Source organism: Nuphar pumila, chromosome 16, assembly GCF_984573655.1.
Source record: "Nuphar pumila chromosome 16, dmNupPumi1.hap1.1, whole genome shotgun sequence".
Taxonomy (NCBI): domain Eukaryota; kingdom Viridiplantae; phylum Streptophyta; class Magnoliopsida; order Nymphaeales; family Nymphaeaceae; genus Nuphar; species Nuphar pumila.
This window is the reverse complement of record NC_143264.1, coordinates 71,551,146-71,567,360: the sequence shown is the minus strand read 5'-3', so window position 1 is coordinate 71,567,360 and position 16,215 is coordinate 71,551,146. Positions and strand designations below refer to the sequence as shown.

General features: G+C 36.3%; 1 protein-coding gene across 1 annotated transcript; it reads right to left on the bottom strand.

Moving 5' to 3' along the window:
* Positions 1-237: 237 nt before the first annotated feature.
* On the bottom strand, positions 238-14,405 carry LOC149813513 (protein TRIGALACTOSYLDIACYLGLYCEROL 4, chloroplastic-like). The gene is made up of 5 exons (XM_089990765.1): positions 14,016-14,405; positions 4,470-4,716; positions 3,552-3,933; positions 730-1,076; positions 238-633 (listed from the first exon to the last, which is right to left on the bottom strand). The coding sequence occupies exons 1-5, from the start codon at positions 14,300-14,302 to the stop codon at positions 433-435; spliced, it is 1,464 nt and encodes a 487-aa protein (XP_089846891.1). The 5' UTR covers positions 14,303-14,405; the 3' UTR covers positions 238-432.
* Positions 14,406-16,215: the final 1,810 nt, after the last annotated feature.

The following is a 16,215-nucleotide window of genomic DNA, read 5'->3' as shown; positions in this document are numbered from 1 at the left end:
ACAGCCACCAGGTGGTAGTTTGACCAACTTTTTGCCAAATGCATTAACTCCTATCCCAGTTCCTAGATTCCAAACAGGTTAGTAACAGCAGTTAGGCCCAACATGCTCGATCTGTGACCAAATTCATGGGCAGAATTGGTATTTGGCAGTTCAGGCTGGCCTCCCAGCACCGTATTTGCTGGCTGATGGTATCAACTCTCATAGTTAGTGATGCAGAGAGAGAGAGAGAGAGAGAGTAGTAGTGAAGTTGTTAAATAACTTGGCTGCACAAACATGCATTCTGTTAAACTGCTAAAAGAATGTCAGGATGCCATGCAAGGACCTGTACACTCACAAAGGGCAGAACTAATTTTCTCAACAACTGCCGCCAAAAAACTAACCAGATAAATGAACCTGGTGCCAATTGAACTTGCAGACAAAGATATTATGCAATCAGAACTCAAAAAGGCGCAGCTCCACCATGCCTTCTTTCCTCTTAGGTGAATACCAAAACACAATCTTCCCAGACTCCAGTATTCTCAACGAGTAACATAAGCTATACATCACATCCTCCAGATGAGGAAAGTGCTTTCCAGTTGCAGAAGAGTTGGCAGAAATCCGTGAATCAACTCGAAAAACAATTGGACCAGCAACCTGTAATTTAATGGAAAACACATGCCACAGTAAGAATGGAGAAAAACATCGGCGGAGCAATTCTCTTTGAGAAACTAAAGTGTCCAAATCTGGTACCTGCTGTTGAAAAATGATATTAAGCTTTGGTGATGCTAGAGGGTTCACTTTCCTCTGCTCAGCTGGTTTCCTTAACATATCAGAGAGCAGATGCATAGCCCCCTTTGCAAGTGCAGTACCAGAACAAACATCCAAGCGAGCATCAAGCCGGGTAAAGTCGGAAAAGTTTTCTCTGAACTTGCCATGCTGGAAAGTATAGCGGAGTGAACCAAATAAGTCAGCACTAAAAGGGGACCTCCTCACTGGATCTGGGCAAGCATCAGATCTGTTGTTTTCTCCACCTGATCGCATAGTTGACTGACTACCTGAGTTCATGCTGCCACCAAACCAGGCTTCACAAATACTACCTGCAAATATAGTAAAACAAAAACAAAAACAAATGGGATCAGCTTTGAAGATTGTTAGTCACCTGTGCAATGGAATAATAAAAGTAAAAGAAAACCAAATCAATCTGAGGAAATTCCATCCCCAAAATGAGCTCCTGAATCTGGGTACCAAATCTTGAGATGTGCTACTATAAGGAAAAATAAAAGAATGATTTCAAATTGGATTGATAAGTCTGAAATTAAAAGTAAATCAACTATTCGATTGATAAGCTCCCTTCAAGAGTGAGTTGCTACCATGCATCTCCATGTAGCCAAGACCACAAATAATTATATTTCATCGTACAATAATATTTGTGCTTTAGCATAGTCTGACAAGATGCATGTAAAAGTGGCACTGCAATTTATCAAATTTAGACAGGAAATTTCTAAACACAGAGCACACAATAATTTGAGCCAGTAGACATTTTCTACAGCTTTCAGTATGTTACTTCTGGTTTTAGCTAGAGCTTGAAAATGATCAAGGATCATCTAGAACCTGAATGGACTAATATTCCATATTCCAGTACAGATCCATATTAAGATCCAACAGATATATATATATATATATATCCAATTATTTGTCCAGGTCCAGCTCGATATATTGCCATATCCACTATTCAGATAAAAGTTCATACGTTTGCACATATGTTTGTGTGATCCAGCCCAAGGTCTGACCAGAATCAATTTAGAACAGTAAGGTCCAATCTGAGCAACAGTATAAAGGGAATTGAATCAAATCTGTAGCACAACCATTAAAAATATCGTCTGATTCAGGAAAATCAGATCATAAGCTATCTCATTACAACATTTACCTCTTGCATATATTTTTAACAAAGCATATATTTGAAAGAATAACTGCCTTGGCATGGCATAAGAGGACTAAAAAATTCTTTGCAATCAAGAGAAGCACAAATCATACAACTTGACAAGTTTCGAACTCAAATTGCACAAAATGCAAATAAATTTCAAAATAAGTATGATGAGAAGCAGCCAGGATACAAAATTTAAGGCCGCTCTCTCTCTCTCTCTCTCTCTCTCCAGCATTCATATAGGCATGGCTTCATTGAAAATTGGGGAGCCATGGAATGTCCAGAAATGCCTAGGAAAATTAACCCCTGATAGGCATCAACATTATTTTCTAGACATCTAATGATCACTAGACTGCAGTAAATGTCATTTTGAAAAATCATTGAAAAATGAATAAACAGAATACCTTGTTATGAAAAGTGCCATTCATAATGGACCCCAAAACCTTGTAGTATTTGTTGCTGAAAGATAGCAACATTTGACTGATTTTCTCTAATTAACTGAAAGGGCATAATCTCTGAAATTTCAGTTATCACTGCTTCAATCAGCCTATATGAATTTCCAGTAGTCAATCAAATACTTTAAGGTACAAAGCAGCAGACATTAACTTATCAGGATAACACTTCACACAATAGTATACAGTAGCAACCAAGGTTGTAAGTATTGTGTCGTAACCCATATCGATCAGGCCCAAAATAAGATACATATCATAAAAAATCATAAAATTTGGAAAAAATTAAAAAAACTAAAACAATCAGAAAACTAACAAAAATTCTAAAAAATCGTAACACATGAAACAATGATGAAATGTACAAAATGCAACCATAAAATCGGTTTTCACTCATTACTCGAGTGCCCCATTGCCATGACGGATCATTTGATGCCATCCTCCTTCAAAAAAACTCAATAAGAAGCAAAAATTAGGTTTTTTTTTACCTTAACATACTTTTTTGAGTGAAAAAATAGTGAAAATATACTATTGATGAAATTTAAAAAACCCTCTCCCTTGTGCACGGATCGACCCCCAAATCGCTCTCACGGCTCCTAGGGTGCCTGGATACCTCTCTAATGGCCTCTAAACAAATGAGGGAATCGGCCCTCAAGAGGACTTTAAAACCCAAAAATCACGATACACACTGTATTGTACGATATAGTACAGCAGAGGCTCGTATCGTATGATACGTATGATACAGATATGATACACACTCGTATTGCGATACAAGTGTATATCATATTGTTTTTCTAAAAAGTAACAATATGTATCGTAGCATATCTACAAACAACATTGGTAGCAACAGCCTTAAGATGTTACCTATCATCCCTTCCCATTACCAGCCACTATGTTGAACCTTTTAATAATTTAGAAGTTGATGATTATATTATCTAGTAGAAAAGGGTTTTATTTATTTGGTGTTTATTTTCAGAAATTGATCAAAATTTCCATATGTGTCAAGGCATGTGAGGCAATTTTTATGAATATCTATTTTACATCTTGCATCCAAAATTTGACTTTTCTGCTAGAAATAGAGAAGCCAAGAGAGAGAAAAAAACAACTATACTTGTCTTCATTGTCAACCACAGGACATGCACACAATCTTGTAGCTTCAAATAGTCTGCAAATAGCTTGTTTCTTATAGTGGGGGTACATACCAATAATTCCTGAGATGGCCGAGTGAGGTTCATTTAACCGCAAGTCATATGAGGTCCTCAAGAATTTTCCCTTCTTCGTCCTTATTACCAAATCCTCTGGCTTCTCTACTTCTCTCCAGATGTCCCTATTCTTCTCATAGGAAAAAGCAGCTTTGGCACACCAACCAGGCATTAGAGATGAAGGTATGACATCACATGTGGTGTTAAGTGGTCGAGGATATCCACCATTTTTGTGTATACCAAAACGATAACGTAACCCAGACTTAGAAACAAGGGAAGCCATATCCAATGATATAGATGTAGGAACTTCCCAGTAAGTTCCGTTTCTATCAAGGAATAGCTCAGGCTTCACCGCTTCCAGTGTAACATCATGATGTGAAAACTGCAAGAATGAACAAATTTAAGTAATTACAAAGGACACTTGCAGATATGCTTGTTAATCATGACACATGCACAACAGCACAATCAAAATTTTTCCTAAAGCAAAACAGAAATAATATGCAATTGCTTTTGCACGAAAGAGATTAGCTGAAGCAAGTGATATAGAGATAGACATGCAATTGAAATACATGGCACTGAAATATAACATCTTACAAGAAGCTCCCTAGGAAAGCACACTCAAACTTGACTAGTTAGAAACTTATTACAATCATTCATCAACTAATCAACATGGTCCAAGTCTCTCAAGGTAATAAATGAATCGCTCAAGCCTCTCAAGGTAATAAATGAATCGCTCGTAAATTAATGGTTAGAGAAGCTAAATAAATGGTAAAACCACACTTGTATTTCATATCAAAATATTTGTGGTCAAACTTTGAGAGAATGATTTTCCTTTTTCCCCATGCACTAAAAGAACACACGAGACATGACCATGACATTGAAACTGTAATAGCAATGAAACATATTCAAAATGCCTGCCTTATGAAAGTAGATGGCTTTAGAGTGTTTCCCCTGCCCACCATGACCTTCTGTACTAAGCACCAGGGATGAATTCGGTGTAAGGGGAAGCTGTGAACAAAGCCCCACAGCATACAATGTTTTGTCACAAAAAATCTTCACAATATTCATGAGTTCTGGAATTTCCAGCTCATCACCACCCATGACTTCTGCTTTGATGGAGGAGAACAATTTCTTTGGACGAAGCTGTGCCATCAAAGTAACCCACCTGAATATCATGCAGATAAAAATAAAGAAAAGTTTAGTATCTGCCTATAACTGAGAAAGCCTGACACACCCAAGTATCAGAGAAGGTACTGAAAAGAAATATAAGATAAAGCAACTAAAAAAAATCCCTAAAGAGTTAATGACTCCCTTTTGAGTTTTGACTAATAGATTCCTTAGAAGACCATAGTACAAAATAATGAACTAAATGAAATAATCATTGGCAAATGGCCATCAAGAAATGATAAAAAAATAGTAGCAAACAAAGTTTGTCAGTTTTACTAGTCCCAATGAACTTGTTGGCATCATACAAGAACACACACCAAATCACATGCAGCAAAGTAACAAATCATGCCTTTGATGGAATATTGATTAAGCTAAACTTTCATTTTGATGTTGGAAAAAATTATCATTTGCCAAAAGCAATAAAAGGATTCTCAAAGTCTTTGAAGAAATGAACATGAGTTCTCATTGCAAAGAAGATAAACAAAAGCAATGATATGCTTAATGCGAGTCTGAGACCCTAGAGCATGTTTCACTGAAGCATGATGGGCAACTATGTCATAAGGACACAGCTACAGTGACACAGGGTAAACCATTTTTGTGTAATTTTCTATTAAGATTAATATACGCGGGGACATGACATGAGGGTAAGTTAGAGTATGGCTGTGACATAGATAGGCAAAACAGAGATAGTTTTCCTTCTCATTGAAGACAGAATAGCATTACTTCCATCAGTATGTCATGTGCCCTTTTGTGCTACATAAACAGGTATTTGGCAAATTCCATCATTGCATAAGATATTCAAGAACCAGATTTATAAAAAAGAAAGGAAACTCTAGCCACTCTCTGTCTTACACTGCTAGGATTTATAAAAACTGGGCTTTCTAGTAAAAGTATATGTTAAACACATTTTGTTTTATATTGTCTTTGGCATTTGTGACCAATTTATACAAGTAAATTTAATGGTCTTTGGGCACTCTATGTTTTTTGTCATGAAATTGTACGGAACCGGAGACACAAGAAAATAAACATAACATAGATAAAATCCAAGCACGTTAATCTTCAAATCTCCACAGTACTTTGGCTAAATTTACGATTTCCCTTAGTTCCTGCAACGAGGAAGCAATACAAAGCAACAACTACAACAAATGGATTATAACACAATGTGTATGTATATATGTATATATTAAAATAAAAAAATAATTATAATATTAGATATACATACATATGGAGAGAGGATGGTTAAACACACCTAAACACAAGAAAATACAATAATCATTTAAATCACAATCATTCAAACAATGATGAGAAAAGAAAAAAACTATTTAGAAATATTTTAGAAGTTTTTTTAATAATCATTCAAACAAGAGTTAATGATTTAAAAGAAAGATACACTAGTAAACTTAATTCAAAATATTTTGAAATAATTAAGAGATACGATAACTAATCAGACAAGAAAAACAAAATACTAAGATAATTTTGAAACCATTTCTCAAAAATTTAATAAGTCAAATACCCATATTCACAAGATCATATTTCAAAGGTAGAAACAAAATATTAAATTATTGGAGACCAAAATTATAATCACCTATCAATATAGACTATCAAGAAGCAACATGCTCAAACAATATATCAATGACATAGATAGACAGTTCAAACGAAGATACAAATCATCAATAATTCTAAACAACAATATCGAATTGCCAATAACCAAACATCATGTGTATAAAAGCAATACTTCAATGTCTCAAAGAAATGCAAAGGCTTAAAAGAATCACAATAACATAAATTTCAACAACAATAACAATATAAATATGAAATAAATATAAATATATAAGAACCACCATGGTTACAAGCAAATAAAAATTTAGTCATCACAGATAAAGATCAAGACAAACATCCACATAATAATAATGAACAAATAAGCAAATGAGTAATACAACACACTCATAGAACCAAAGATCAAACAACCATTCTAACTATACTGTGTACAAAGCAACACCTAAAAAGAACATAAATACTAGTTGTATCCTTAAGACACAATCATCCTAATACCCTCGCATGATGGACTAAACCAAAAACCAAAACTAAAGGTATGTAAATTAGGAATGCGTCACCAAATGCTCCACGCACCTCCCTTGTGGGTTCCTTTTTAATATCATGTTACATGTACAATAATGCCCCTAAGATTAATGCACAAAGTCTCGTACATAAGAGGGGCAAAACAGGAAACAAAATACATAAAGAGGCGTTCAAATAAGGGGCATTACATTAAGCACGTCAGTCTGGATCTAGACCCAAAGTGCCACGTCCCAATACCCTCCCTCAAGTTCTGCATGGTGAGAACCAGTGTTGTAAGTATCGTAACTTTGAGAGAAAACAATACGATAAATAATTGTATCACGATACGAGTGTGTATCGTATCCATATCGGGTGTATCGTAGGATACGCCTCAATACAGGGTTGTATCGTATGATACATAGTGTATCGTACCATACACCTTCAACGGGCTTTAAAAATTCAAAAGTTACTTTTTTTACTTTTTTGGTTTTAAATACCTCTTTAAGGCCGACTCCTTTATTTGTTTAGAAGCCATTAGAGGGGAACCCACACACCCTAGGAGCCATGAGAGCGATTTGGGGGCCGATTCGTGCACAAGAGAGAGAGCTTTTACAATTTTTTCAAGTACATCCACCATTTTTTCACCCAAGGAAGTGGGTTAAGGTAAAAAATCCCTATTTTATGTATGTGTAAACTTGTTTTCGAATATTTGTATGAATATATTTTTATTTGATGGTTAATTGGTTATGTTTTATTTTATATCTTTCGATGTCGTCTTCATGTTTATCTTATAGAGATGATCCTGCATGGCAATATTATAGAAGCATGGATGATGTATCATATTGCAGGTCTTCGTCAAAATGTATGTCCATGTAATTATTCATCTATTCCTGCCACTTTCATGCTGATCTTATTGCTGAACTAGAAGAAATTTAAAGAAGAAAATTTTTGTTAAAATGCAAAGGACTTTCAACCATTGTTCTAGATTCTGAAGATGATAATGATGACCCACTTGCCAAAAAATGGCCAAAGATAAAGACATCATCGCGCGACAGTTGGATGCAACACTGAGGAATTATTGTCCTAATGTATGACAAATAAGTTCTAGAAGATAGTTTAGTTTCAGGATCATTATTGTTTAGAACTTTAGATATGAAGATTGACATGTAAGGCGTTGGTTAAATGTAATGTTTTTAGTTATCATGAACTTTTAGTAGTTTAGTTATGACTTATGACATTTTAATATAACTTGGATGTGAATTTAATATTGTTAGTGAAGGCTTTAATTGTGTTTAAACTTTAAAATTTAAATTATGCAGTTGCTTTTTATTTACATTGTAAGTTATCAGTTGCATGGTTTGTTATTAATTTTAGCAGGAAAAGAAGAAGAAGAAGAAGAAGAAGAAGAAGAAGAAGAAGAAGAAGAAGAAGAAGAAGAAGATGATGATGATGATTATTGAGGTTTTATATAATATTTTGTTTTTGTTTTTGTAACATGAAAGTATGAATCTTGTGGCATGTTCTTAATTGCAAGAGTCTTATGTAGCTTATAGAGACATAAATGCTTCATATGTGATTTTATGGTTGTATTTTGTGCAATTCATCGTTGTTTCATGTGTTATGATTTTTTAGAATTTTTGATAATTTTCTTGATTTTTTAAAAAATTTTAAAACTTTTTACTAAAATTTTATGATATGTATCAAATATGATACAATACGATGTTACTTTGGGCCTTGCCAATACGCGTAATGATACAATATGTACAACCTTGCTGAGAACCATGAACTTGCTCTTAAGTACCAAAATATCTGCTTAGCCCCTTCGTGAAGAGATCAACCACTTGATCTTGAGTTGTAATCTCCTCACTTTCTATTTTGCTTCTGATAAAGTGCTAATCTATTTCAATATGTTTGGTCATTCCATACTGAATTGGATTAAGTGAGATCTTAATCACGCTCTAATTATCACAAAACAATATGGAAGATGGCGTCAACTAATTTAGATCAGACAATAAGTACCTAATCCAAGTTGCCTCCACGAGTTTAAAAGTGAAATCAGGTTCACGAGTTTGAAAGGGAGCAGATCTAAATCTTGGTTCAGATTCAAATATGAAAATAATGAGAAGGAAACTTTGTTTAGGGTTAACACGAGAAAGGAACACCCAAAACAATATTGGGTCGTGGAAAAGGAAGATGTGAAATCAGATTGACGTATTTGAAAGACAACAAGATTTCACAAAAAAAAACTTTATTTTTTAGATGAGAAAGGAAAATCCAAACCCAAAATCATGGTCTAGGGTTTTTCAGACCTTAGTTGTTAAAGGCAGAGCCTAGGCTAGGTGCAGCCCCACTGCCTGGATGACCAGGTTTGGGCGGTGGGGCCCTATATTTCCGCCTAGGCTTTCTTTTTTTAAGTTTTTTTTTTTTGAAGATTTCTTTTCTGAAGACATATCATTTGTTTTGTTCTTCGAGGAGGAGAAGAAGAAGAACAAAGAGAAGACATGTTATTTGTCTGTTGCTTGTATTGTTGAGAAGAAGAAGAAAAAGACATATTATTTGTCTATTGCTTGTATTATGTCTATTGTTGAAACGAAGAAGAAGACATTATTTGTCTATTGTTTGTATTATGTCTATTGTTGTTATTAATTTTTTTGTATACATGATTTTATTTTTTGTGTATTGTTCATTCACATTGTTAGTTGTATAGTTTGTTTATTCAATTATTAATTTATTCTTAATTTGTTTGATCAGGTTAAGGTTATGTAATATAATTGTTTTAAAGTGTTCAACGATATTATTTGTCTATTGCTTATTATGATTGCCACCTAGGCCTTTTTAGGGGCTCACCGCCTAGGCTCCGCCTAGCACCTATGACAACAAAGTTTCAAACAAGGGAATTTGATAAGCAGGAAGAAAAGAAAAAGAAAGATAAAAAATAGAGAGATGAGCTAAGACCCTTCCGAACTTACCATGATAAGGAGATCAAAACCAAGGTTGCTGGACTAGGAAGCGAAAGTGAGAAACGATACGAGAAGCAATGCGTTTTAAAATGTATAAGAAGGGCGAAGCGAGGAATATATATATATATATATATATATATATATATATATATATATATATATAAGACTTGAATGAGAATCAAAATGAAACACAAATAAAAACTAAAATAAAAGTAAAACATTAAATTTCATGTTTTTATAGTGCAAGAATTAAATTTTTAACAAAATCTAAAAATGATGATTATGAATTTAGAGAAAGCATATGGAAGTGAGTGAAAAGAGCGAGAGAAAACAGAAAAAACAAGAAAAGTTGAGTAAGAGAACATATAAAAAAAATAGATGAAGTGTATGGAAAGCATAGGAGAAGCGTTGGGGAATCGAGGTTCTCAACAAGTTTCGGAAGCGAGGAGTATCGCGCTTCCAAAGCGAGTTTTCGGGAAGCGAGTTTTCGGGAAGCGAGCTTCCCACCTATCTAAGAAGCTTCCGGTAACTCTGATCAAAACCCAACTGAGGTCTCAGATACCATGTAAATAAGGGATGCGTCACCAGAGGTTGAGAAAAGGAAGAAGAGAGATAGGGGAATAAGAGGGCTGCAACAATACTCCACGCACCTCCCTTGTGGGTCGTGGATTCCTTTTTAATATCATGTTACATGTACAATAATGCCCCTAAGACTAATGTACAAAGTCTCTTACATAAGAGCGGCAAAACAGGAAACAAAATACATAAAGAGGCGTTTACATAAGGGGCATTACATTAGGCATGTCAGTCTGGATCCAGATCTGGATCTGGATCCAGACCCAAAGTGTCACGTCTCAATAAGTTATACCTAGAAAACAAAAAGAGTACAAAGAATAACAAATACAAAAGAAGCACCGATAAGTATACCTAAGCATACATCGGTAACTAGACCATAATATTAAATTTATCTTAACAGTTTTCTGTACCATTACTCTCCTGAACTGACAACATTATAAAAGAAATGCAAGGTTGTAGAGATCATCAAGATAAACAGCTTTCACTACTAGAGCACTTCGATTTGAGGTCTCCATAACCTGCTTTGAAGCTGTAAATGGGGATCCATTCTAATTTTCTATTGATTCATGGACTTAATTTCAATTGACGAGGTCTTAAAATGACCAATTTGCTTTAGATCATCCTGCTTCCGTATGAAATTTCAAAAGTTTCCTAGGTGTTCAATAGAGAAATTTATCTTCAAGCTTTCAGGCACCATTCTGCATTCCTAGTCTTGGCCTTATGTACTTTGGGTACCATTAGCCATATGAATCTAAGTTCATTGACATGTATTCTCTTGACCTATTGATGTATAATATCAAGCCTTTTCTGATTTGTGTTAGTTTCATAATGGGTTGCTCACTTGTTCCCTCATATCATGCTTTCTGTGCTTTTCTTTCATCATCCACCTGTCTGTGGATCAATCAGTAGTAACAAAACATGGGTCATCAACATCACATCATTGACAACTTTATCATCATCCTCATGCTCTCAATATGAATCAGATTTTAGGTTTACAATGATATGGTCATCATGTTCAGGATCTTCATCAAACAATGGACCTTCTTCTTAATTTAGATCTCCAGCAACGCTTTCAAGATAATCATCATAAATTGGATCACCTCAAAATCTCCATCTCTTCGGATATCAGGTAAGGTCATATTAAAAATACTGAAAAAACTCTAATGAGTTCTGATTTACCATGGTTGTTAGGTCATGATTCATGCGTTTGCTTTTGCATAAAAATCAAATAGTCCTGGGGTTCCCATCTTCTGGATATGATACCATTTCTGATCTAGCAGATCGAGAACAAGACAAATCAAAATACTAATGATTGAAGCCATTCCTAGGCAAGTGAGACAAGAATAATTGGGAACAGTAATGAACCCAAATAAAATTTCAAATAAAAACTTCACATGCTTTTCCAAAATATCAAAATGAATCAGCACAAATAACCTAACTTTCCATATGTAGTTGTGGTTCTGAACTCAGACCATCAAGCAAGAAAAAAAATATTTAAGATAGTGACATTTTTTTTTGAAGAGGATTTAAGATAGTGACATTTTTTTAAGAGGATTTAAGATAGTGACATAGAATGTATATAAAAAGTAGCAGCGCTATCCAAAAGGGTTGGCAGAATGTGTAGTGTACATTGCTCATAAAGCAAGATATTGAGGAAGTGGATTTCCAGGAGGGGGGAGAACTTCAATCTGCTAGGGACAGATTTGGTTGACTGTGCCATTGCATTCAATATCTTTCCGGCTTAAAGCCAGGATTCTCGACAGCTTTTCAATAATCCAGAACAGCTTCCTGGTATTCTTTTGGGATTCATCTTTGGTATGCATCTGTGGCACCTCACGCTATAACAGCTAGTCATGTTTTACAGGAATTATTTAGTCAATTAGATGTATTCTTCATGGTTCGTCTAGCAAGAAACATGATCTGGATATAATTGTTATGACGCTGGAATTCTTTTCTTTTCTTAGTTTTTCATTTTTATTGTTGTGAAGCTTTAATGCAGTGGACTGTCGCTTTTTATATTTCTTTGTACAACTACATACACATCAAAAACCACTTAATCTAACGTCTTTTCTCCACTAAAAAGGCTATGGAGATCGCATCTTTACATTCAATTCCACAAAATACTCAATGGAAGAAACCGCAAATGGATGGGACTGCAAGAGGGTATGGCAGCCTCATATGTTACTGAAGTAAAGCCCCTTTCCTCAGACACTTTTTTTGTTCCTCGTGTTTTCTATGTTGTACAAGTCATGAACTATTTATTTTAAGTTGACCTGATTACCAATCCTAATCAAAATTCCTTCTTTCTTTCAGTAGGTCAAATTGCCAATCACCAATGCAGTTCCATCTCTATTGATCAATAACAATTCCTTCTCTCTTTCAGTAGGTCAAATTACCAATCATCATTGTAGTTCCATCTCTCTTTGAATGGAATAAATTGGAATTCATGTTTGTATATGTATTCTCTTCTTCAATTGGTCACAAATTACCAACACGGTCGCAATGCCTTCTTGTTTTCAATCTGCCAAAATGATGGTGAGCCCCCTCATGATCAGCCAAACTACCAATTACAATTTTAATGTCACCTCTCTCTTTCAGTTGGACAAGTTAGCCATCTTGTTATTGTTCATAATGCATCATTTCCATCTGGCAATTACATAAACATATTCAAATTGTTCATAATCTTGGAAATCTCATTCTCCTTGGATTATCTGCACTTGGTTTCTCCTACCCTCATGACATCGATAACTTATTCATGTTCTGTAGCTCTAAGCCACCTTGGGAATGGCAATGGCAGATGTCCGGATCGGATATCCAACCGATCCCAATCCGTTTCACAAGACTTAGCAAACCGATTCAAGATCCGAAAAGCTGGGTTTGGTGTGGTTTTAACAAATTCGAACCCGACCAACATCCAAGTATATTGGACTGGATCTGGTTGGATTCGAACCATTTATGCACCAACCCGGAATAGTCTCTTCACCTCCATGGTCATGGTGTTCAAATATAGAAAACTAAAATTTGAATACGTGATTTTCTTGACGAATTTTATGAAAATTCAGTAAAAAGCTTGAATATAGAGAGACCTGATGGGTCAGACCCGGAACATGGGATTGTGCCCGGTCCATTGTAGATGTGGTCCGGATCAACCTAAACTGACCCGGATCCGGCTGTGTACAGCCCCCGCCCCCTGGTTTTAAAAAAATGGGGGGTTTGCAGAAAAACCGCCACGACGGGAACAACCAAAGAGAGAAAAGGACAAGACGAGACACCACCCCGACAACCCAGCGAATCGCTGCGAACCGTTTCCATCAACTGACTCGTTCCGAGTCGACAAGTTTTCAGTAGAAGGTACATTGTAATCCCGGGATTGGGAACCCGGAGCGATACGTCCGAATCTCCCGATTCCTTCCACAACCAGAGAAAAAAAGAGAGACATTATCCTTGGCAACCAGACGACTCGCTACAAAACCGTCCGATCACCGGCAAATCCCGAGTCGGCACAGAATTCTGCACATTTAACAGGCAAAAACTCGGAAACGGAACCAGGCCGACGCCGATTCCTTCACGATCCCGTCGCAAGCCATCCGAAGGACCGCAGGCATTGCGAAATTACCCCAAATCTCTCACATAATAACCAGAATCCCATCCGAAGGACCGCAGAAAATGACGAGAGAGAGGGAAAGAGGGTGTCGTGTCGTACCAGTTGGAGGAGGGAGGATTGATGAAGAGAGGGGTCTGGAGGGCGAAGGAGCCGAGCGAGTCCCTGAGAGAGGCGGACATGGGAGGACAGACGTTGGGGACGAGTCGGAGCGGGAAGCCCCTCGTGAAGACGGGGAGCTGCTGCGCCCTCAGTGTGGGCCCCGCCCTGGCCAGCCCCACCGGGAACGGGTCTCCGGGAACCGCCCTCGCCACCCCGTCCAGCGTCGTCGCCGTCGACAAGTTCGCGTCCCAGAAAGCGCTGTCCATCGCCGTCCTCAGCTTCGCCATTTCCTCTCTCTCTCTCTCTCTCTCTCTCTCTCTCCTTCTCTAAACCCCCCCTTATCCCTCCCGTCTGCAGAAAGAGGGAAAATGAATTTCTTATTTCTCACACTATTTTGTCCTGACTCCTGACTCTTTTTAATTTTTTTTTATCCAACTAGACATTTTTGTCCTTGAGTTGGTTAGTGCCTTGCCGTTGTGCCATCGGTTTTTTAGGGTTTCACTTTTAAGTAATTTAAAGAAGAACCAGTGTTAGTTGTTAACTTGTGCATTTCAGACCCGCTCCTCAAGTGAAAGATGATGCCTCCTCGTCCTTTCTTGATAAAAACAACTTTATCTTAGGCTTTTTATGTTGAACAAATGAATAATGAGGAGTTTTTTAGTCATTTATCGAACTAAAATAATCTCTGCATTCTTATCAACAATAAGGGTATTTATGTCCTTTTCTTAAACTAACCAAAGGCCAAACAAAAAAGAGGGAGGCTATATGTAATACTTGAAAAGTTGTATGAGTTTTCTCTAAGTATCTGACAGATTAAGGGGCTTTCTGTAAATTATGTTTCTATTTCTGTCAAGCAGAAATAGCTTCTAACCCATACCTCTCTTTCATTGCTGCCAGCTGACGCCTTTGAGATTAAGAAATTCAGATGTCCGGTTTTCTACTTTTGAAGTGCAGTGTTTGGATGCACTTAAATTTTGAAAAATATCCAAATTAAAAGTTTTCACCTATTTGGTCATGTATTGAAAATTTCAAGATCTCTCTCAAACACACACTTTCATTGTTCCAATTTTGCTTTGATATATATAGAGGTGGAAGACATGACCGTTCGATCTTAATATGATCGGATGGTTCATATTTACTGTATAAAGGAACTCTAACCTGCTGAGAATGAGTGGTCTTCGTCGATCTCCCTCAACCATCCTCTCTCACCCTGCCTCCCTCTACCCGATTACTGCTACCACCATTTCTCCTCCGACAGCCATCTACCACTCGTGCCGCCGACGATGAGCATCTACCAGGCATACCTGCGATGATATTATTCTCTCTCTCTCTCTCAGCCTGCGATACTCAATTAGAGTTTTTTTTTCTCTTTTTTGATAACCCATTTTCCCCTTTTTTCTTATATGTTAAGTTTTGTTTTGTTTTCTTGTGCCGTTTAGATTGGATGCATATGAGGGTAGTAACTGCATATTGTTCTTCCTCCCATTTGCCCTTCTTTCTCTTTTTTTTTTTTGATAACCCATTTTTCCCTTTTTCTTGTATGTTTAGTTTTGTTTTGTTTTTCTTGTGTTGCTTAGATCCGATGCAGATAAGCATTGTGCCTGTATATTGTTGTTGTTATTTTCTTCTTTTTCTTTCTATGATGTGCACTTTTTCTTTTTCTGCCCTTTTATTCTTGGAATATTGCATTAAATTCATGTTTTGCTGGTCTTGTATTTTCGGTTTTGTTTTTAGCAAAATATGTGCACTATGCAATTCTTGCACGTGAACTTATGTTCTTGGTAAAATATGTGCATTATGCATGAATTTTGGAACTTAGGTTTTAGTTTTGTTTGAGATTTTAAACTTTTGATGAGAGTTCATTTTGATGGTTTGCTATTGAATGAAAAAAGGTGCATCACTATGAAAATCCACATTAGCAATTAGATTTTTCTGAAGGAAATTGTGTTATCATGAAAACTTGCTCAAACCATCCAAATTGCTTACCCTGTTAGTCACATGCACTTGCATTACGAGAACCTAATGTGTTCACAGTGTGGCATCATCTGCAAATGTTGTGTGGCATCCATCATTTTCCTTTCTTGTTGTTGGTAGAAACACGTTGTCGAAACATAAACAAAAAAGTGTCTATGAAGAAAATACCTCTACTATAAATGAATATCTGAGAGTTTTGTGTGCCAATAATGAGTGTGCAAACGAT

Excerpts from the sequence above, each read along its gene's own strand:
- LOC149813513 (XM_089990765.1), bottom strand. The coding sequence starts at position 14,302 with ATGGCGAAGCTGAGGACGGCGATGGACAGCGCTTTCTGGGACGCGAAC. Across the intron at positions 3,934-4,469 it reads AAGCCATCTACTTTCATAAG|TTTTCACATCATGATGTTAC; the intron begins GCAGGCATTTTG and ends TCATTCTTGCAG. Across the intron at positions 1,077-3,551 it reads GGCCATCTCAGGAATTATTG|GTAGTATTTGTGAAGCCTGG; the intron begins GTATGTACCCCC and ends CTATATTTGCAG.